Below are 23,106 nucleotides of genomic sequence, written 5' to 3'. Positions count from 1 at the left end.
GGATTACTGATAATTTTAATTTTCTTGTTGAAATTCTCTAAAGTTATAATGAATCTATTTTATAAGAAGCATTTTATAAAATATACCATAAAAGAACAACAGCCTACTTTAACAATGTAAAATTAAGTTAAATGAAGGTGTAAGAAAGCAGCCTAGATTCTTCAAAAACCTTTTTCCAGGATGGCGGGGATGGATAAAATAGGTGATGGGGATTAAAGAGTACACTTAGCGTGATAAGCACTGAGTAATGTATAGAAGTATTGAATCACTATATTGTACACCTGAAACTCATAACACTGTATGTCAACTATACTGGAATTAAAACAAAAAACTTAATAAAAATAATAAAGACAAAAATAACCTTTTTCTAATTATGAAGTCCCTTCTCTGTTACTTTAAAAAAAAAAAAAAAAGCCTAGACAAGATCTTGAATAAAAAGTTGTTAGTTAAGAAAATGCTTTTAAGGGGCGCCTGGGTGGCTCAGTTGGTTAAGCGACTGCCTTCGGCTCAGGTCATGATCCTGGAGTCCCGGGATCGAGTCCCGCATCGGGCTCCCTGCTCGGCAAGGGAGTCTGCTTCTCCCTCTGACCCTCACCCCTCTCATGTGCTCTCTCTCTCTCTCTCTCTCTCATTCTCTGTCTTTCAAATAAATAAATAAAATAAAATCTTTAAAAAAAAAAAAAAAGAAAATGCTTTTAAGAAATGTAGCCAGAAAAACTAGCTTGATCATAAATATCAACCTTGCCAATCACATTGCCGTTATTTAGTTGGGGAAAAAAAGCTTTCTGATCTTTTAATTAAAAAAAAAATACAGGGCGCCTGGGTGGCTCAGTTGGTTAAGCGACTGCCTTCGGCTCAGGTCGTGATCCTGGAGTCCCAGGATCGAGTCCCACATCGGGCTCCCCACTCAGTGGGGAGTCTGCTGCTCCCTCTGACCCTCTTCCCTCTCGTGCTCTCTCTCATTCTCTCTCAAATAAATAAATAAAATCTTTAAAAAAAAAAAACTTAAAAAAAAATACATGAAATACATGTACATGTTAAAATATTCAAACAGTTCAAACTTTATATAAAGTAAATATCTCTCCTAACTCAGACACCCAGTACTTTTCCCAGAAGCAGTTGTTAGCAAGTTTCTTACATATTTTTCCAGAAAGGTTTTATGCATCTACAAAGGATATATATGCATAATGCTTTTCTTATACAGATGGTAACATACTATACACATTCTTTTTGGACTGTACTTTTTTCTGATTCTTTTTAAAGGAAAATTTTAAAGTGATACCTATACAAGACAAGGTTTATTTAAACTATTCATTTAAGTTAAAAGTTATTTCATATTTGATTATAACAGTTCAAGAAATTTAAAACATAAAAGCCGCCAACCTTTTCTGGTGTTAACTTCATAAGTTCCATGTTTTCCATACTGTGTCGGCGTCCGAACTTGGGGCGTGCACCTTTGAAAAAAAAATTAATTCAAATAAACTGGGGAGCTCTTAAGACTACAAATTCAGCATCACTAGGTTATTCAATTTTAAAGTCTGTTACACAAGCCCGTATGGAAGCAGGGAACATGTACAAACACGTATTCTTTTAAGAATAATAATTTTCCATACCAACTACATAAAAATAGAATATCCACTCCCTCTAAAATGCTTTGATGTAAGGAAGTTACATTTTGGTTGGAAACTAACTTTGGTTACTAACATTACCCCTTAATTTAGAAAAGGCGTTTTATAATAACTGGTTTTATATTATCCACATAGACTCTTAAAAAAAAAATGAAAAGGACAAATCCTGTATGATCTCACTTATAGTGGAATCTTAAAAAAAAAAAAGAAAACCCAAACTAGGAAAAAGAGATCAAATTTGTGGTTTACCAGAAGCAGAGGGGATTAGGGGAGTGGAACATGATCAAAAGGTACAAACTTCCAGTTATAAGGTAAATAAGTACTAGGGATATAATGTACAACATGATGACTATAGTTAACATTGCTCTATGATACTTAGGAAAGTTGCTAAGAGGGTTTATCCTAAGAGTGTTCAACGCAAGAAGAAAATTTTTTTTCATTTTTTCTTTCTTTTCTATCTGTATGAGAAGATGAATGTTAGCTGAACCTACTGTGGTGATCATTTCACTACGTATGTAAATCAAGTCATCATGCTTGTACACCTTAAACTTAAGTCATGTATATCAAACATTTCTCAATAAAACTGGAAAAAAATAAAAATAAACCACTAAAATGATTATAGTAGGACAAAACACTGTACGGCAGTTTAAGTAAGTAAAAACCTAAAGAAAAGGCTTTAGGCCTTCAATTTTGAGCTAAGAATCAAAATAATATTCTTATGCTATCTTTTTTTTTTTTTAAGTGGGCTCCATGCCCAACGTCAGGCTTGAACTCATGACCCTGAGATTGAGAGTTGCATGCTCTACTGACCGAGCCAGCCAGGTGCCCCTATTGTTACTCTTTTCTAAGTTACTCATTTCCATTTTAAGATCACATTAGATGATAAAGTTAGATAAAAAGGTTCTCAAATTTCTTTTTAATAATCATTAAAATAGAGAATTTTCGGGGCACCTGGGTGGCTCAGTCGTTAGGCGTCTGCCTTCGGCTAGGTTCGTGATCCCGGAGTCCTGGGATTGAGCCCCGCATCGGACTCCCTGCTCCGTGGGAGGCCTGCTTCTCCCTCCCCCACTCCCCCTGCTTGTGTTTCCTCTCTCGCTGTGTCTCTGTCAAATAAATAAATAAAATCTTTAAAAAATAAATAATAAAAGAATTTTCATACCCAATCTTTTAAAGATTAAGCAATATTTTAAAGACATAAGGAATATATGATACCTAATACCCAGCTTAAGAAATAAACCATTATCAACACATTAACTCCTCCTGTGTGACTCTCCCTATAACTTGCAGCCTCCTCCTAATTTTTATTTTCATTACATATGAATAGATCTCTAAGCAATATAGCTTATGATATAATAAATGCTCTCATACTATATATATATCTAACTTGATTCCTTTGAGCAACCTTACGTTTGTGAGATTCAGCCAAGGTGCTATGTGTAGTTTTTCATTGCCATTTTAGGACTAGGAAATTCTTTTATCTGTTCTACTGGGGACAGATTTATAGGTTGCTTCCATTTCTTTTTTTTAGTCATATAAGCAAGTACTACTACAGAGATTCTTGGAAAAATATCTTAGTGGCATCAGCAAGAGTCTCTTCCAGTTTGGGTATCAGCAGTATGTAACTGGGAGTGGAACTGCTGGTCATATGCTTAGTACATCCTCAACTTTCCCAGAATGTTGCCAGATTGTTCTTCTCTTGAGAATGGACATAATTCTATCACTGTCAACACTGAGTAAGAGTTTCCATTACCCACATTTCAATACTGGTATTCTCAGACCTTTTAATTTTCAGCCTTCTAATAGGTTTCCAGTATTACCTCACTGTGGATTTCCCTGATTAAATGAGTTAAATATCTTTTCATATATTTATGGGCTATTTGTGTTTCTTCTGTTCATCATTTTGCCCACTGTTTAGTTGGGTTATCTGTCTTATTTTTAATTTATAGGCATTCTTATACACTGAGGATACAAATCTTTTTTTTTTTTTTTAAAGATTTTATTTATTTGACAGAGAGAGACACAGTGAGAGAGGGAACACAAGCAGGGGGAGTGGGAGAGGGAGAAGCAGGTTTCCCGCCGAGCAGGGAACCTGATGCGGGGCTCGATCCCAGGACCCTGGAATCATGACCTGAGCTGAAGGCAGGCGCTTAACGACTGAGCCACCCAGGCGCCCCTACAAATCCTTTTTTAATCACATGTGTGGCAATGTCCTCTGTGTTTTATCTCTTCATGATTTCTTTTAATGAAGTTCTTAATTTAAATGTCAAGCTTTTCCTTAATGGTTTTGTTTTTGTCTTGAGAAGGCCTTCCTCTCTCATATCATTTATTTTCAGAGGTCTTACAGCATACCAATTGAGCATGTAGGACTCTAAAGCCAGACCAGGCACTCACTTGTGGAATGACCTTAGGCAATTACCACTCTGTGACTCAGTTTTCATCTGTAAAGAACAGCAATACCTACCTCATAGCATTGTGTGATGGTAAATGCATCATTACCTATAAAGGGGTCAGTACATTGCCTGGTAAACAGTAAGCATTCAGCAAGTGTTAGCCATAATTATTATTGTTTTAAATCCATCTTCCATATTTCAATCTGTAGTCCATCAAGGTATTTATGTGAATATTAGTTCCCATATATGCAAGGAATAGAAGGATAGTCTCTATATTCCATTCCACCGGTCTGTTTGTCTCTATGCCAATAGCACACTGTCATAATTACTGTAGTTTTATAATCTTTATGTCTGTAGAGAAAGCACTTAGTTCTTGTTTTTCATCGGGAATGTTTTGGCTTTGAGTTCTCGGACCATTTTTCTTTCATATACATTCATAAACAATCTCATCAAATTACATAAAGAACTGTCATTATTTGTTTGGCAGTGCAATTTGTATCAGTTTGGAGAGAACGGACATCCTTTATAATACTTAGTTTTCTGATGTAAGCAATTCCTGAGAGAAGTGCGCTAAAATTTCCCATTATGATTCTGGATTTTCCCATTTCTTTTAGTTTGGTCAGTTTGGCTTCATGTACACACTGAAGCTTTGTTATTATTATTAGGCTTACTAGGCAACACACAAGTTTAAGGCTTTTAGCTTCCAGGTGAACTGAATTGTTAACCATCGTGAAGTGACCTTCTTTATTTCTAACAAGATCTTATGCCTTCAAGTACAAATATTAACATAGCTATACCAGCTTTCTTTTGATTTGTTTTACCATGGTGTATCTTTTTCTATCCTTTTACTTTCAGGCTTACTATATCCTTACATTTTAGATATTCCTCTTGCAATTTAGTTGGATTTTATTATTTTTCCAGTCTGATACGCCTGTCCTTTAAATGAAACATTTATATTTAATAGAGTTACTGATATATTTGGATATCTAGGCTATTTTCTCCTTTACTATGGTCACTGGTGGATTACAAATTAGTTGATTTTCTAATGTTCAATCCATTTGATTTACTGTTTACTTAAATTCATTGCTGGATTTGGTTTGTGAATATTTTATTTAGAATTTCTGCCTCTAAATTTATGAGTAAAGACTGACTTGTAATTTCTTTCTTATATTATTGTCTAATATGTATATCCAGATTACACTGTTCTCAGAAAGATAAAGTGTTCCTACTTTTCCAGTTATCTACAAAATTTTGTGGAAGGTTGGAATCAATTTTCTTGAATGTCTCATTTGTAAAATCATCTCGGCCGAGTATTTTCTCAGTGGGAAGATTTTAAATTACTGATCAAATTTCTTTATGGTTTTAGGCATTAGGGATGCTATTCACATTGCATCCTACCATTAGATTTTTTTCTAGATTCAATTTTAGTAATTTGTATTTCTAAAAATTATCCATTTCTCCTAGGTTTTCAAATATTTTGTCATAAATTATTCAGGATAATCTGTTATCTTTTTATTCTCTACTGCACCTGTATTATGTCCCCTTCTTTCACTTAAAAAAATTTTTTGCTGTAGATTTGTTAGTCTTTTTTTAAAGAACCAAATTTGTATCAAAATTCTATTGAATCTTTAATTTCATTAACTTCTGTTACTATTTTTTGCCTTCTACTTTTATTTTTTGTTTTTACGTTTTAAAAGCTGGATATTCAACTCACTTTTCAGCCTTTTCCTTTTTTTTTTTTTTAAAGATTTTATTTATTTGACAGAGAGATATACAGCGAGAGAGGGAACACAAGCAGGGGGAGTGGGAGAGGGAGAAGCAGACTTCCCGCGGAGCAGGGAGCCTGATGTGGGGCTTGATCCTAGGACCCTGGGATCATGACCCCAGCCGAAGGCAGATGCTTAACAACTGAGCCACCCAGGCGCCCCCAGCCTTTTCCCTTCTTAATTATAATGTAAATTTTGTTCTAATACCCAGTGTAAGTCCTATCCCACAATGTGGAATTAAGTCCTAAACTATTTTCTACTTTTATTTACCATTTCTTCTCAGCCCATAACTTACTTAGAAATGTGTTTGAAAGTTTTCAAATGAATATGTTTTATATATTATCTTCTTGTTAATTTCTAGTTTAACTGCATTATGCTCAGAGCATGAAATTTATGTGATACAGATTCTTTCAAATTCGTTGAGATTAGCTTTATTGGCTTATAGCATGTGGTCAAATTTTTCAAGTGCTTAATGAATTCTTTAAAAGAATTTGAACTGTTTAGTTACTAGGTGCAGTATTCTATATGTCTATTAAATCAATGTTTTTCACTTTTTTTTTTTTAAGATTTTATTTATTTTTTTTGACAGAGAGAGAGAGAGAGCACAAGCAGGGGGAGCAGCCGGCAGAGGGGGAGCGACAAGCAGGCTTCCTGCTGAGCAGGGAGCCGGGACACGGGACTCGATCCCAGGACCCTGGGATCATGACCTGAGCGGAAGGCAGACACTTAACCTACTGAGCCACCCAGGCGCCCCCAATGTTTTTCACTTTTTAACAGCGACACATATTAAGAGATACATTTGCATTACAACCCTGACTACACTTACACAAATGTGTAACAAATCTTCACACAACAGTACTTACTCTTATCTATCATGTATGATAACCCATTTGTGTGTGTGCGCGCGCACACGTGCGCATGTAATGATAGTTGCAACCTCTGAAACTGATTTTACAACTCATGAATAGGTCAAACACAAAATGCAAAAGATGCTATATGGTCCAACCCATTAATTGTGCTTGTTAAAGCCTCTATTACTGATATCTGACTCCTGATTGATATTTAGCTATCAGTTAATGAGAGGCATGTTAAAATCACATTAAGACATAAATCTCAGATAAGACATAGACTCTGAAGCCAGACTGCCTAGGTTTAACTCCCATCTTTACTAACTACATAGATAACCCTTGGGAAATCTACTTAACCTCTCCTGTCTCCATGTCCCCATCTGTAAATTAGGGATAACAGAAATTTACCTCCTAGAGATGTTAAGATTAAATGAGTTAAAACAGGAAAAGCACTTAAATCAGTGCCTGGAATAGTAAGCACTAATAATGTAAGCTATTATTTTCTTCAAATCTGCCTGATTGTTTTTGTTATTCCTTTAATTTTGTTACTTCTATAAATATTCAACCATAGTTATTTTGTATTCTGTATCTGATAATTCCAACATCTGAAAAGATCTTGGTGATCTAATTTTGCTTTTTGTTTATTGTCTTACTCATGTTGGCTTGTTTCTTTATGTGTTTGGTAATTTTGTTGTTGTGAACCTTTATAGACCTGGATCAAAGATGCTTTCCTCCAGAAAATACCTGGTCTTCTGCTAAGTCTCTAGGAGCATTTCTAACCCAAAAGTACTTCAGTGGATTGGGGTTTCTTTCACTGTGCAGGTAGAATAAATCAAATTCCAAACCAGTATGTAGGCTGGCTTATGAATTCAGATTCTTAAGGAACACTCCTTTTCTCTACCCTGAACCAGCACGAGAAACAGATGTTTCCTTGCAGTTCCTTTAGCCAGCAGACTTTTCCTCGCACTGGAAATACAGCAATGAACAAAAGAGGCCAAAAAATACCTGTCTTTCTTCATGCAGCTACAATGAGCAAACGGGGAGTGGTAGGAAGTGATGTTGAAGAAGTAGGTCAAGATTACATAAGGCCTTTTAACCATGGTGACAACTGAGGATTTGGTTTCTAGGTGTGATGGGAAGTCACTGGAGGGTTTTGAACTGATTAATGGGACATGATATGATTTACATTTTAAAAGAGCACTCTGGCTGCTGGGTGAAAAAGTCAGTGTGAGGGATCAAGAATGGAAGAAGAGAAATAGTTGATAAGCTAGTACCCTACTGGGAAATGTTGGTAGCTTGTACTAGGATTGTTGCAGTGTACACTGTAAGAGAGATTAGGCATATATTTTGAAGGTAGGGTTTCTGATAGGTTGGATGTAGGAAGTGAGTGGAAGAAAGGGAACAAGGATGACCCATAGGTATTTGGCCTGAATACTTGGATGAATGGTGGTACCATTTCCTGAGACGGGGCAGACTGGAGGAAGAACATGTGTGGGAAGAAAAAACAAGAGCTCTGTTTTGGACATGTTAAGTTTTAGATGCCAATTAGACATTCAAATGGAAATGTTATATATGTGAATCTTAAACATAAGAAAAATTATGACTGGAAATATCAATTTGAAAATCATCAGTATACAGAAGATATAAAAGCCAGTCAACTGAATGAAATCATCTAGAGTTGTGCTGTTTGATATAGTAGCCACTAGTCACATATGGCTTTTAAATTTTTAATTAATTACAATTAATATTAAGAATTCATTTCCTCTTTTGCACTAGCCACATTGCAAGTGCTCATATGGCCACATATGGCCAGAGGCTATTGTACCAGACAGACTAGGTATACAATACTTCCATCTTCGCAGAAAGTTCTATGAGAAGCACTGATCTAGGGGCACCTGGGTAGCTCAGTTAAGTGTCTGCCTTCAGCTCAGGTCACGATCACAGGGTTCCTGGATCGGGCCCTGTGTCAGGCTCCCTGCTCAGCAAGGAGTCTGCTTCTCTGCCTCTCCCCCCTGGCTCATGCTTGCTCCATCATTCATTCATAAATAAATAAATAGATAAATAAATAATCAATCAATCTAGGGACGCCTGGGTGGCTCAGTCGGTTAGGCGTTCTGCCTTTGGCTCAGGTCACGATCCCAAAGTCTTGGGATTGAGTCCCACATCGGGCTCCCTGCTCAGTGGGGAGCCTGCTTCTCCCTCTGCCTGCCACTCCCCCTGCTTGTGCTCTCTCTTCTTACAAATAAGTAAAATCTTAAAAGAAAAAGAAGCACTGATCTAGAGTATAGGGTAAGAGGAAAAAGGATAAAATCAGAAAGGAAGGAAGGACAGGATAGAAAGAAAATAGGGAGGGAGAGAAGGAAGGGGGAAGGAAGAAGAGGTCCAAGAATTGATCTCTGGGCACTACAAATTTCAAGGATGGAAAGATGATAAGGAGAGAGTAATGAAGACTGAGAGTGGCCAGTGAGGTGAGAGCAAACCAGAAAAGGAGGGTAATCCTGGAAGCCAAATGAGCAAAGTATTTTGAGAAGGGAATGATCAGCGGTAGGAAACATTGCTGAGAAATCAAGTAACCTGACATCTGAAAACTGATCAATGATTTGGTAAAATGGAGATTTCTGGTAACCTTGAGAAGGTTTCAGTGTCATGATGAAGCCAAAGCCCAAGCAGAGTGACTTGAGCAGAGAATGGGAAGTGAAAAAGTAATGAACATTAATACTATTTTCAAGTTTTTTTATAAGTAGGAACAAAAAAAATGGGTCTACATTTAGAGGGGTCCATGAGGACAAGTTTGTTAAAATATGAGAGCTATTACAACATACCCTACTTGAAAATTAAGCACAGAGAAACTTTTCAGCCCATTACTCAGTTGCAAAGCACACAGTCCCATACATTACCCATACTTCAGAATCTTTCACTAAATGTTCTTTCCAAGTCTTAATCAGATGACTAGCCGCTAATTTCTCTTCCTTCTTCCCTTTTTTATATGAGTTTAGAGAAGGAAATGAGAGATGGAAGCTCGATTTTTCACTGACTTCTAAGTTCAAAACATTAATCTGTATTGGTAACTTTTATCAGACTTAGAATTTTTAATTCTCTATAAAATCTGTAAAATGGATCTCACACAATCATGTATAGAGTATTAAAAAGTGTGACTCTAATATTGTCCCTTTTTATTTCTTTAATCAGAAGTTGAATTTTGGGGGCAGCTGGTTGGCTCAGCCGGTAGAGCGTGCAACTTTTTTTTGTTGTTGTATTTTTTTTATTATGTTATGTTAATCACCATACATTACATCATTAGTTTTTGATGTAGTGTTCCATGATTCACTGTTTGCATACAACACCCAGTGCTCCATGCAGAACGTGCCCTCCTTAATATCCATCACCAGGCTAACCCATCCTCCCACCCCCCTCCCCTCTAGAACCCTCAGTTTGTTTTTCAGAGTCCATCGTCTCTCATGGTTAGAGTGTGCGACTCTTGATTTCAGGGTCATGAGTTCAAGCCTCATATGGGGCATAAGGCTTACTTTTTAAAAAAAAAGTACAATTTTTTTCATGTAGAAACAGAGACATTCAAGCATGTCTTTCCCTGTAGCAATGTCAAAGCAAATCTTTCTGTAGGTGCTGACCTCAAGAAAATTTCCCAGGTTTTCTGAATTTTAAAAAAATAGTAAAAATACTAAGAGATCACCTTAGAAATTAAATGGGAGGAGCGCCTGGGTGGCTCAGTCGGTTAAGTGTCTGACTCTTGATTTCAGCTCAGGTCATGATCTGAGGGTCATGAAGTGGAGCCCTGCGTCAGGCTCCACATTGAGTGTAGTCTGCTTGTCCCTCTCCCTCCCCCTGCTTGCTACTACCTACTCTCTCTCTCAAATAAATAAAATCTTAAAAAAAAAGAAAAAGAAAAAAATGGGAAGAAAAGAGCTAAACAAAAATCAAATATGTAAAAACATTTGAATTAAAAAGAACCAAACAATATATGTTTTAATTTTTACATCTTCACATTTACAAATTTTTGAGTGAGCCCATAGAGAATTTAAATGTATTTTTATAAAAGAAAATAAACATACCTTTACCTTTCCTAAGTTCATGATAACAGCTGAAAATACTATATTCTGTATTGATAAATCAATAGGACTGGTGTAAAGCAAAAAGGTAGTATAAAAGTTGAGCTTCCTATGTTATATATTCTCTCTGGATATGGTAAACATGTGATAGGTAATGTAATTGAGAATAAAGAAATTGGGTTTGAATACCTATTACTTACCATGCAAACTGTTATCAATTTCAATATTTTCAGACATTATTGAATTATTTGTGCTGTAGCTCAGACCAAGAACCATTTGAAGATCTGAGAGATTTAGTCGTGCTGTTAGTTCACCACTTCTATCCCCAACCTACAACGACAAGCATTTATATTTTAGAGTAGTATTTAAAAATAAAGAATGGTGAAGATTAGCTGAAAATGTTGTGAACCTAAAACTGGAAGAAAATATAGAGAAATGAAAATAGTTATACTAGAATTAAGACACTGAACGAAAGGGGTTTTTTCAATAATTGTTTTAAAGAAAAGGGAAATTTCTAAAGTATGGCAATAGGAAAGCTAATTACATTTTATCAATTCATTCTCTAAATATTAGTTGCTTTTAATTTCTACAATCATATTTAATAATAATGTAGGTTATTCTGTGACACATTAACTTGGCATCACATGATTAAAATTTCCTTATTTTGGGGCGCCTGGGTGGCTCAGTTGGTTAAGCGACTGCCTTCGGCTCAGGTCATGATCCTGGAGTCCCGGGATCGAGTCCCGCATCGGGCTCCCTGCTCGGCAGGGAGTCTGCTTCTCCCTCTGACCCTCCTCCCTCTCATGCTCTCTGTCTCTCATTCTCTCTTTCTCAAATAAATAAATAAAAAATCTTTAAAAAAAAAAATAAATAAATAAAATTTCCTTATTTTGTTTCCATTCCATAATAATAGTTAATATATATTAAGCCAGCACTAAGCATTACACAAGGCACTTTTATATACACTATCTCTAATTCTTATAATGATTTGCAAGGTAGATATTACTCATTTTACAAATGGGAGAAATGAGACTCAGAAAAGGTTTCCAAGCTCAAATAGCCAGAAAGTGGCAAAACTGTAACAGGAACCAATCTTTGATTATAAAAATCATGTTTGCAAAACAAAATATGTTTTTGTTTCTATACCATGCTACTTTTCCATGTAGAGACAGGAGGCATATTTCAGTAATCTTTCCATTCTGCCATGCCTGGCCTTACCTTCCTGTCTTCCTACATCAAGGCCAATGCAAACAGACCTCTGATCTGTATCTTAAAATACTTTGTGCAGTTCTTAGGCCAAGGAAATAACATAGTTAAATTTATTACTAGGTCACATTGGAGCTATCTAGAGAAATAATAGGGCTTCCCTCCGCCCTGCTAATTTGTGAATCATAATAGCACAGATAGCAGTGTTTTAGTTTCATACCTCTCTTGAAATTTCCAAGTGCTTTTCAGCAAAATGCATCGCTTGATCATGATTCCCTAGAGCGGTGTATGCGTTTCCTAAGCTCCAACATGCTCTTCCTTCACCAATTCTACAAAACAATTCAAAGCTAACGTGCAGTTATCTGAAAGAGAGCTGTGTGTGGAATAAAAGCTATCTAGTAGTAATTAAAGGCATAAATAATGCTTTGGATTTATTTGGTCTTTCATATAAAGAACATACTTTCTTAACATAAGAGACTTATTAGACTATCCAGATAATACTGAACTCAGTGTCAGGTATTAAAATGGGAAGCATTCTTTTAAAACATACAATTTATTATGAAATAATAAAATCTCAGGGATAAGTCTTCTAGTTAAACTACTCCATTTTCTTTCCATGATAGCCCAGATAATCATTCAGTCCATGTTTGAATACCACTGGGGAGAGAGCTCACTAGAAGTAGCATACTTCATTTTGAACAACTACAGAGAAGTTCTTTATAATGAAGTAAAAATCTGTCTTCCTAAAGCAAACATCATGGACTAAATGCATGCACAGATATACTGCTTTTTCATACATTTTTTTTTTTTAAATAGCCATCAACATTTAAAAATCAGAAGATTTCAAATAAAACTCAGGACTTCCAGCTTCTCTTTAAAAAAGAGGAGTATATGGACATAACATCCGCGGGCCTGCCTAGCAACAATGAGCTGGAGCTGAGGAGCAGCTGTGCCCTTTACATTGGGCCTTATATGTAAGTTGACCATAATTCTCATACTGATCCAGTCAGGAGGACCTTTGTAGGCAATTGAGTTTGTGACCTATTTATGTCTTGGTTCAAGGCTATATGGGCCAGTCTAATCTTCTCAGACATGCTAGCCCTTCAAACAATAATATAGAGAAGAGGTGACTAAAACAGAAGAAATTCCTTGAAAAAGAATTAAAAAGAAAACAAACAAAAACAAAGGAAAAATTCTAGGGATTCAATAAAGCATATATATTTTATTATAATTATAGTAAAAAGGTGTATAACTTACCTATCATTTAGCTCTTGAGCAATTGCTAAGTGCTTCAGATGATAATCAATGGCCTTTTCGTAGTCTTGAAGCAAAGTATATGTGTTTCCAAGACTATAACAAGACTGTGCTTCAACAGCTCTGTCTTTAAGCTGTCGAGCCAATAGTAGTGTCTTTCTAAAAAAAGAAATTAATTCTTACACAATGATCATTTTTATTTTTGGCTATAATAATTGTAAAATCAAACTCTCATTTTTCCTTCTGCCTTTAAAGTAAATCTATTTTAGAGTTTAATATCCCACACTTTCTCCACTACGTTTAGACAAAATGAAAAGATGTCTTGGAATCACAGAAACCAAATCCAAACTCTAAGAATAAATTTGAGAGTCCTATTTATTCTTCAGAGAAAAAGAATATTGACATATGAGATCAAGTACCTCTAAAGATTATATAATATAGAATTTTTAAGATTTAAAAAAAAAAACTGTCCCAGTCGTAGTAGCAATAACTTAAAGAGAATTTTGTCCACATAACATCTCTTTGCAATCAGACTGTTGTCTTTGCATTTTGTCAAAACTTAAAATACTTAGTTAAAATTCTAATGTATAGGTTATTAGTCACTGATTCATGAAAAATATTAAATACCATATTTAAACATTAACCAAATTCTACCTAATATTCACTGAATCGTCAATGAGAAGCTAGTGTAGCAGCTAAGAGTGTGGACCCTAGAGCCAGACTGGGTTCAAATCCCAACTTTGCCAATTATTAGCTCTGTAATGGGGCAATTCACTCAACCTCTCTCTGTTTCTTCATATGTAAAATGGGGAAAATACCTCACAGGGTTTTGTGAGGATTAAATGAATTAGTATACATGAAGTGCTTAGAATAGCATCTTGTTCACAGTATATGATAATAATACTGTTTTGTTATTATCGTCAGCACTTAATCCTACAGATGCTTTAGCTCCAATAACTTAAATGGCTCCTATTATTTCTGCCAAATAGTATAAATATTTCATGATTTATAATTATATGAAAAATAAGTATATGATAATCTGATTGCTTTAAGCAAACCTGAAATTATATATTTAATAATGATACCTTCAAAGCTGTTACCTTGGGAGGCTACACACTTATTACACACGTATTGTAATATTGCCTCCTCTCATACATTTTTGGAAGACTTTTGGATTTGCTTTCAGTTCCTGGGGTATCTTTCTGGCACATCATTATTCTTTGAGAGTATAGTTAATTTGTAAATGTTCAGGAGTCCTTCTGGAACCAAATTCAATTGCTAAAGCAGGTTTACCAAACTACTGCTTTCTATCCTGAAGGATATAAATTTAAAATGTTAAGACAGGGGCACCTGGGTGGCTCAGTCGGTTAAGTGTCTGTCTTTATTTAGCTCGGGTCATGATCCTGGGGTCCTGGGATCAAGTCCCACATCAGGCTCCAGTCCCACATCGAGCTCCCTGCTCTGTAGGGAGCCTGCTTCTCCCTCTGCTTCTCTCTCTCTCTCATGAATAAATAAAATTTAAAAAATCTTTAAACTGTTAAGACAGTCTTCTTGTGTGGTCCTGAAAACAATTCTAAAGGAGAGTTCTCTCTGAGTTCTAGCCTACTTATGGAGAGGGCAGTGGGAGGAAGTTTCATTACTTTATACTCATGCTTTTTAGTCAAATAGCCACCATCCACTTTCTTACAGAACTTTTCAATATTTAATACAAGTAGATCATTCATTAACTAAGATATCTGTCTTTTGCTTTAAAATATAAGAAATTTTCTATTTAAAATCAAAATATATACTCCTTATATAGTAATATATTTTATTTGGAAGGATATTTCATATTTAACCAACCAACAAATATTAACCATTGGTCAATGTTTAGAGTAGGATGGGATGACATTCTAGTTTTTTAAATGGACCCAAAGCAATTTTACCGTTTTTTTAGGTAACAAACTGTCCAAAACTCTCTCACATTGGATTCTTTAACAATAAAATACAAATCAATCACTGTATCTGTGGTTCAAACTGGCTTTTGCCTAAGGTCTGCATGGGCCTTCAATCCCCATTAATTAGAGAAAATTCCAAACTAGAAAGCATAGACCGGACAATCTCAAACAGTCTACACTTTGCTATTACCTATGTTTCAAGTCTATTGATAGATCAGAAAGACCCTGCCCAGAAGAAGCTGGGTTTGCTAACTCCTCAGGTAAGTGAATGGGGCCTCAGTTTACGGTGAGGATCAAAGATGGGCAGATGAGAGTGCTCAACACTGCTCAACAAGGGGGTGCGATGGTAGGGAAAAAAATTCAGTGATCACTGGCAAAAACTAGGGCATATTTTTGTTATCAGGCTTTCTTGTGGCTTTTCTTCAAACACATAATTGGGTAATAAATAAATAAACACACACACACACACACACCACATGCTAAACAGGTTTAAAAGACTTTAAAAGTTTATGGGGTGCCTGGGTGGCTCAGTCGTTAAGCGTCTGCCTTCAGCTCGGGTCATGATCCTGGTGTCCTGGGATTGAGCCCCGCATCGGGCTCCCTGCTCAGCAGGAAGCCTGCTTCTCCCTCTCCCACTCCCCCTGCTTGTGTTCCCTCTCTTGCTGTGTCTCTCTCTGTCAAATAAATAAATCTTAAAAAAAAAAAAAAGACTTTAAAAGTTTAGAATTTCACTTAAAAACAATTAGTTTTAAAGATAAAAACTTACAAAAATATAAAGGAGTCATACCACTACCATTTAACCTAAGGTACAATAATACCAGGTCCTATGCAAAGTAAGTGCTGAATTTATTCTTTTATTCAATCCTCACAACAATACCAAAAGCAAGGAATTGGCATTATCCATTACAGATGAAGAAACTGAGGCTTAGAAGCACAAGGTCCTACTGCTAGTACGTGCAAAAAGCAGGTTTTAAACACAAAGCCTATCATTTAATAGGATTGCATAACCTCTCATTTTACATTTATCTACAGAAATATTAGACTAACTTGTAGTATTCAGAGGCAGTTTCAAATTCACCAAGAAATATATATGCATTTCCAAGGTTGCTATATGCTCTTCTTTCAGCTGCTTTATCTCCAAATTCTTTTGCAATAAGGAGACGCTGAAACAGAAAATTCTAATTAGATATAGCTATAATAAAACTAAAGAATAATCTAATCACTGTTCAAAACACTGATAGAGAAAATGATCTGGCTCCGAAGCCTTGCACTATACCTGCTCATGAGCTATAACCGCATCCCTGAAGTTGCCAAGTAGGTAATGTGTATTTCCAAGATTTCCAAAGGCACGTCCTTGGGCTGCTCGATCACCCAAAGCAGTCACTAGTGATAGGTTTTCCCTAAATGGTAAGAAAAGTTGTGAAAAAATAAGTCTGAGAAAAAAATGTATTGATTTGACTTACAAATCAAATTCTTTTTATCAAAAAAATTTTAAATAAGCTTAGAGCTGTAATGTGCCACATTTTAAAGCTATGTCTATGAAAGGGATGCCTGGGGGGCTCAGTTGGTCGAGTGTCCCACTCTTGATTTCGGCTCATTTCATGATCTCAGGGTCGTAAGATCAAGCCCAATATCTGGCTCTGTGCTCAGCAGGAAGTCTGCTTGAGATTCTCTCCCTCTCTGTCTGCCCCTTCCCCCGCTCACGTGCACATTCTCTCTCTAAATAAATAAATAAAATCTTAAAAAAAAAAAGATATATCTATGATGGAGGGTGAGAACTGGGAACACTAACTGAGAACTGGGAATATTAAATAACTGGGAACACTTTACTGAATCATTCAGGCAGGTTTCTGTCCAAAGTCAAAAACGGGGTCAATCTTAGAACCCTTACAGCTAAGAAGTTCTATGAAATTCTACTAGTTAAGAGACTAAATTTACTCCACATAACTTAGGGTAATGATTGATATTTCTTGTTTTTGCCACTAAGTGGCACTGGCTAACAGTTTAAAGGAAAGCTTTCCTGGGAGGGGATTACTCCTAACACTAAAACAGTTAGCAGCAATTTGATGGTTTATTTTTACTTGCTAGTCCATAATTCTAAAACCTTTGCCAAACTTAAAAATGTATTACTGGATAAAGAATGTAGAGTAGATCCAAGGCTTAGGTGGGCCACATGACTGCATCAGTGCTACTTACTCATAATAATCCACAGCTGCCTGAAGGGCATTTCTCACTTCTTCTGGAAATTCTCCCATGTCCTGAAGACCAGGGCAGCCAAAACTTTTCCCTTTGGCGTGATACACATTTCCAAGATTGTAAAGTGCTCTTGCTTCTCCCACCTAGATGAAGATATCAGCAGAATTTACATTTTGAAATCAGAAGCCAAGTATTCTAATGCCAATCACATATTCATTTATAATATCCTTGATGGTCAAGAAAAAGAAATGTTTACATTGGCCACCCACACAGAACCAAACAAATGATTACTTATGAAAGAAGAATGTGTTATTTTCTTTTTCTTTGCTATTTTAAATTTTTAAATTTTTTCTATGAATTTTTTTTGGTATTAACTTTTAGTAAACTACAGAATAATTAAATAGGATTAAAACACAAAGAAATTTCAATGAAAACATTTGGCCTGCCATCTAATGTTCCTTATTACCTTGTCATTAAGCTCTCTAGAAATATCTAGGTGTCGCTGACAACAAACTACAGCTTCATCAAAATTCCCAAGAACTTTTAAGGTGTTTCCCAGATTACCACTAGCTTTGGCTTCCCCCAGCTGGTCTCCAATAGTCCTGGAAGAAAAAAAAGAAAAAAAAAAAAAAGGAAGTGGTGTTAAAAATAAAGCAGCCAGAGTATAGTTTTCCCCAGAAGACAACTGACATGCTTTAGGTATAAAGGACCCATTAGCCTTGAAACCTACTTTAAATAAAAATTTAAAACTGACATTTCTGTATTTAAATTTAATTTTCATTCATTTAATTAAACTCCAGGGTCGTTCACTACTATTAATTCATTTAATTAAACTGTGATCAGCCTAAAGACTAGTTTTAGAATGCAATGCTACTGAATTAGAACTCACTAAAATGTATTAAGTTCATTTTTTTAATTGAATGAAAATATTTTTTTAAGGGACATTTAGGGAGGAAGGGTATTAAAAAGCTTAAATTACCTTGCAAGAGTTAAATCATGATGATGATATTCTAATGCTTTGGCATAATCATGCAAATAGAAATAAGCATTGCCCAGCTGGCTGTAAATAGCACTAAGTGTTTTTAGGTCTTCAGTTCCAACTTGAACTGCAGCTTCAAAGAAGGACACACCAGCACGGCAGTCTCCTGATTTACACAGACGTTCCCCTTCCAAGGCCAGTTCTAGGCAAGAAGCTTCCATTCTATAAAATTATATAGGACAGACATTTACAACAGTACATTACAACCTCACCACAGTATTTTTAACTTCAGGTAATATCATTTTTTTTTTAATTTTTTTTTTTTTAAGATTTTATTTATTTGAGAGAGAGAGAATGAGAGAGAGAGAGCATGAGAAGGAGGAAGTTCAGAGGGAGAAGCAGACTCCCTGCTGAGCAGGGAGCCCGATGCGGGACTCGATCCCGGGACTCCAGGATCATGACCTGAGCCGAAGGCAGTCGCTTAACCAACTGAGCCACCCAGGCGCCCCAGGTAATATCATTTTAATGTTGACTGTGGCTACTCTTGCTCAGAAAAGCTGCCTCTATAATTGAAGTAGATATACATTATTGATAAAACAGTCAACTATTACTTATAGCATGCGCTAGTTTGCCTAATCGAATATTTCTGAGCCTCAGAGGTCTTTTATAAAAGATAGCTAAGTATCTCTATACAGAGCCCATTTTAAATGGCCCATCCAGAGCAACCCACTTTACCAATGAGAGAAACTAAAGTAGTGTTTCCTAAACTATTCTGAGTTGTGGCAGTCTTAGACTTCCTGAGAGTTTGGGGAGAAAACAGGTACCTGGGGAAGGTGAAGGCCTATAATTAACACCCTTCTCTATCCACATATCGAAGTGATCTACTCACCTGTCCATCAACCCTTCCTACTACCATCTATACCTCTTTCTCTGTCTCACACACTCATACAGACACACACTCCTTCCTGTTCTCACCACATGATCATCTATACCTCAGAAAAAAAGAGGAGCAAAATATTTTGATCTATAAGGCACACATCCATAAGAGAACTAAGTGTCAAGAAACTTTATGTTAGAAAGCAATAATTTAAAAGATTTGCAGAAATTCTAATTTTCAAAGTCTGTCACTGGATTTTTAAAAGCCAGAAGAATTAAGTTAGTGTAAATCTATGTAGAAGAAAAAGCACTGATACTTCAGGTTCTAATCCTAGACTTTAGTAGGTGCCTTTCACCAAAGTTGCCACTGTGTTTCTTCAACATTTTTATGATTTCTGCTATGTCTATGTATTACCTAATCATTCACTTAAATGTGTTTCTATAATTTGGCAAATTTTGAAATCGGCACATGTCCTTAAAAAAAACCTCTAGCTTCATCCAAAGCAGTATCCATGGAACTGTTGAGTTTGATGTGATACTTATGTTTATTTTCTAATGCACATTAAGACAAATACGTAAGTAAAATAAGAAAGCAAAATTACCTTATGTAATACGACTGATACACATATCACCCTTTAGAAAATCCTGGTTGAGCTCATCAAGCATTTTAATTTTGTGAGCAACACGAAATTACTCCTTACTAGAATTAGCTTTGAACAACTCTAACAGAGCAGTGATTCTTAATCCTGGCTGCACAACAGCAGAGTTCATGTGGAGTGTTTAAAACTCTCAATGCAGGGCACCTGGGTGGTACGGTTGGTTGAGCGTGCAACTCTTGGTTTCGCCTCAGGTGGTGATCTTAATGTTGTGCTCTCAGTCATGAGATCAAGCCCCGTGTCAGGCTCTACACTCAGGGTGGAGTCTGCTTATGACTCTCTCCCTCTCCCTCTGCCCTTCTCTATGATAAAGAAATAAATCTTTAAAAATAAATAAATAAAACTCTCAATGCTGGGTCCCACTCTCTGGGTATGAGGTCTGGCTCACAGTATTTTTTAAATACCTCCGGGTAATTCCAACATACAAGCCAGAGTTGAGAATCACTGCTTTACCAGGAAATGTGAATTAAACCACCACTCACCCTAAATTCAAACACGATTATACTTCTGTATTTCTAGTAGCAGGTCAATTAACATGTTTCTTCAGATACTTCCTTTGGCCTATAAAATGTCAAGGTTCCTTAAAGCCATAAATTAAAATGGAATTGCAAAAGTAGAAAATAAATCTGGTAAGCCTAAGAGAAAAGTCTGGACTAAGATTAACAGAGCCAATTGCAAAGGTTCAAAGCTGGCTTTTAGTTCGGGATAAACAGATTTATGTAGTCATCTCTGATAGGTAATTTTCAAGTTTTATATGCAGGTATCTTTTTTTTTTTTTTACAATTCAAGTAATTTAGCCAAAGGATACTCTCTGTTCATAGTCAGACTAGTGATTTCACCCTCACTTTATGATCTAGGCAAAATAATGCAAGTAAACCTCTATTTAACATTTTGCTTCAACATTAGACCAAGTCAATTAGATACAAAGATGGAAGATCTTAAGTACATGGAAAAATTAATCGGTTAAATCAGAAAACGTAAATTGCTATATTTCTTCATGTCATTTCAAATTAATAAAACCAATTTGTTTTTCACAAGTAAAAACTGCCCTTTAGAACTATATTTCTGAAAATTAGAGACTTCATAAAGAAAAAGATTATTTTTAAGGTTTTATAAGGTTACCAGTATATTCTGTGTGTGAAGAGAAACGAGGTAGCAAAAGACTACCATGTAAAAATGTGATTTTATTAAAGTGTTCTTCTGCTAGATGAGCTACCAAAACGAGGTGTCTTTATTTGTCTGAATACCAAAACCACTGAACTTACAAGAATTACCATAGGAAAGAAACTGGAAAATGTATTTTTACATATAAAATATATTATTTTTCTATTAAAATTTTTTATTTTTTGAAAGATTTTATTTATTTATTTAACTTATTTAAGTGAGCGAGAGAGAGCGTGTGCGCATGAATACAAGTAGAGGGAGGCAGAGGGAGAAGCAGATTCTCCAGTGAGCAGGGAGCCCAATGCAGGGCTCGATCCCAGGACCCTGGGATCATGATCTGAGCCGAAGGCAGAAGCTTAACCAACTGAGCTACCCAGGTACCCCTCTATTAAAAAAAATTTTTTTTTAAAGATTTTATTTATTTGAGAGAGAATGAGAGAGAGAGAGCACAAGAGGGGGAGAGCGGGAGAGGGAGAAGCAGACTCCCCACTGAGCAGGGAGCCCAACGCGGGACTCAATCCCGGGACTCCAGGATCATGACCTGAGCCGAAGGCAGTCGCTTAACCAACTGAGCCACCTAGGCGCCCCTATTAAAAATTTTTAATTTAAGCATTATTCTAATTATGTAAATTATATACTGAGCAATTTCACTGCTAGGAATTGATATTAAATCTATAGGTACACAAATTCAAAAAAATATATGTGAAAGGATGTTCACAGCAGCAAAAAAACCCACACAATTTAAATGTCCATCAATAGAGTATTAAAGAAAATGCACGGTACAATGGAATACTAATGATCGTATTCACTGAGTATTTACTGAGGGAGAGGTAGAGAAATAGTTACACACAACAGCACCATCTGTTCAGGATGGGTAGCTGGCTGGCCAGGAAATCAGAGATAAGGTAGAACTGGCTATTCAGATATAAGACATGTAAAAATTGGAAATTTACAACATGTTTGCTATATCCATATAAACCAGAAAAATGTCTTCTTCAAATAAATATCTTCACCAAAAATATTTGACTTTCTGGATTTAAACTTACACATTATTCTGGAACCATCAAACCAAATGATGTTGTATATAATATTAATTTAGCTATAGACTAAATAGTGTCATAAGAGCTACAAATTTTTAAAAAGGCATTTTATTTTATTTTAAAGATTTTATTTGACAGAGAGAGCGTGCATGAGTGAGCGCATGCATGCACCAGCAGAGGGTGGGGGGGGGGAGAGAGAGAGAGAGAGAGAGAGAAGGAGACTCCCCGCTGAGCAGGGAGCCCGATGCAGGACTTGATCCCAGGACATTGAGATCATGACCCGAGCGGAAGGCAGACGCCCAACCGACTGAGCCACCCAGGCGCCCCCTTAAAAAGGCATTTTAGATAATTTTCATTAGGACGAATGACAGCAAACTGGAACCCTGCTGGCTACTCAGCTGTCTCTGAAGTCCATGAAGTAAGAATACCCTGTAAGGGAAACTACCTTAGCAAAGTTACTTCAGTAACTAATTCCCAAAATAAAGTCCCAAACTCTCTAGTTTATTAGTAATTCTAAGAAATATTCGGCTCTGGTATAATTTTATTAGAAAAGAAGTCAATATTCTGGCAAAATCTCCCAACACCTCAGTCAAATATATCTAATAGCAAAGTAGGCAAGGCAGGTTGGTTTATAAATTTTTTAGAAGATCATTAAATAGTAAGAGAGAAAGTAATTTCATATCCTCTTTGTCTCTATGAGAGAATAGAATTACTTCATTTGTTTACCAGCTGGGTTGGAAACAAAAAACATACCCTGAGCAGAAGACAAACTGGGAAAATAACTCCATTAACATACATCCCACATACAAAGTTTCTTTTATTCTTCCTAATGGCCTATCTAGTTGTATAATCAAAGAAAATACATTCCCAATAACTATAAATACAGTACTATTATCCTTAACTGAAATGTTTTTGTTTTTTCTAATAGACCATTATAGCTATAATTCCTCATTTTTGCACAAACTCATGTCATTTCAATGATTTTTATATTTTATTATTATTTACTTTTCTTCCACACTAGATTTTTTCCTTTACTTCCTTAATTTTGGTTTCTTGTGTTCATGGCATACCAATGAAAGCAAAAGAGGATTAAAAACCT

The 23,106-nt window shown here is 35.9% G+C and overlaps 1 protein-coding gene and 1 long non-coding RNA gene across 5 annotated transcripts in view; one reads left to right on the top strand and one right to left on the bottom strand.

Annotated features, from left to right (window-relative positions):
• Positions 1 to 23,106, bottom strand: part of GPSM2 (G protein signaling modulator 2) — a 99,201-nt gene that overhangs the window by 20,066 nt on the left and 56,029 nt on the right. For 3 of the 4 annotated variants that reach the window (XM_021690244.1, XM_044914574.1, XM_021690242.2), the window contains 9 exons: positions 18,272 to 18,493; positions 17,759 to 17,894; positions 17,293 to 17,435; positions 16,373 to 16,496; positions 16,144 to 16,259; positions 13,163 to 13,318; positions 12,126 to 12,234; positions 10,900 to 11,029; positions 1,384 to 1,454 (listed from right to left, as the gene is read on the bottom strand). In XM_021690244.1, the coding sequence (XP_021545919.1) occupies positions 1,384 to 1,454; positions 10,900 to 11,029; positions 12,126 to 12,234; positions 13,163 to 13,318; positions 16,144 to 16,259; positions 16,373 to 16,496; positions 17,293 to 17,435; positions 17,759 to 17,894; positions 18,272 to 18,492 (1,206 nt within the window). In that variant the 5' untranslated portion in view covers position 18,493. Of the gene's footprint in view, positions 1 to 1,383; positions 1,455 to 10,899; positions 11,030 to 12,125; positions 12,235 to 13,162; positions 13,319 to 16,143; positions 16,260 to 16,372; positions 16,497 to 17,292; positions 17,436 to 17,758; positions 17,895 to 18,271; positions 18,494 to 20,285; positions 20,310 to 23,106 lie in introns of those variants that run through there. The other variant, XM_021690243.1, reaches the window with a different exon arrangement.
• The window catches only part of LOC110580544, a 51,240-nt gene that overhangs the window by 21,154 nt on the left and 6,980 nt on the right, over positions 1 to 23,106 (top strand). Inside the window, exon 3 of the long non-coding RNA XR_002480354.1 lies at positions 12,722 to 12,879. This is a non-coding gene — a long non-coding RNA (uncharacterized LOC110580544). The remainder of the gene's footprint in view (positions 1 to 12,721; positions 12,880 to 23,106) is intronic.

This window comes from Neomonachus schauinslandi, chromosome 4 (genome assembly GCF_002201575.2).
Source record: "Neomonachus schauinslandi chromosome 4, ASM220157v2, whole genome shotgun sequence".
Classification (NCBI taxonomy): Eukaryota; Metazoa; Chordata; class Mammalia; order Carnivora; family Phocidae; genus Neomonachus; species Neomonachus schauinslandi.
The sequence above is the reverse complement of the archived record's forward strand: the minus strand, read 5'-3'. Positions and strand labels throughout refer to the sequence as shown.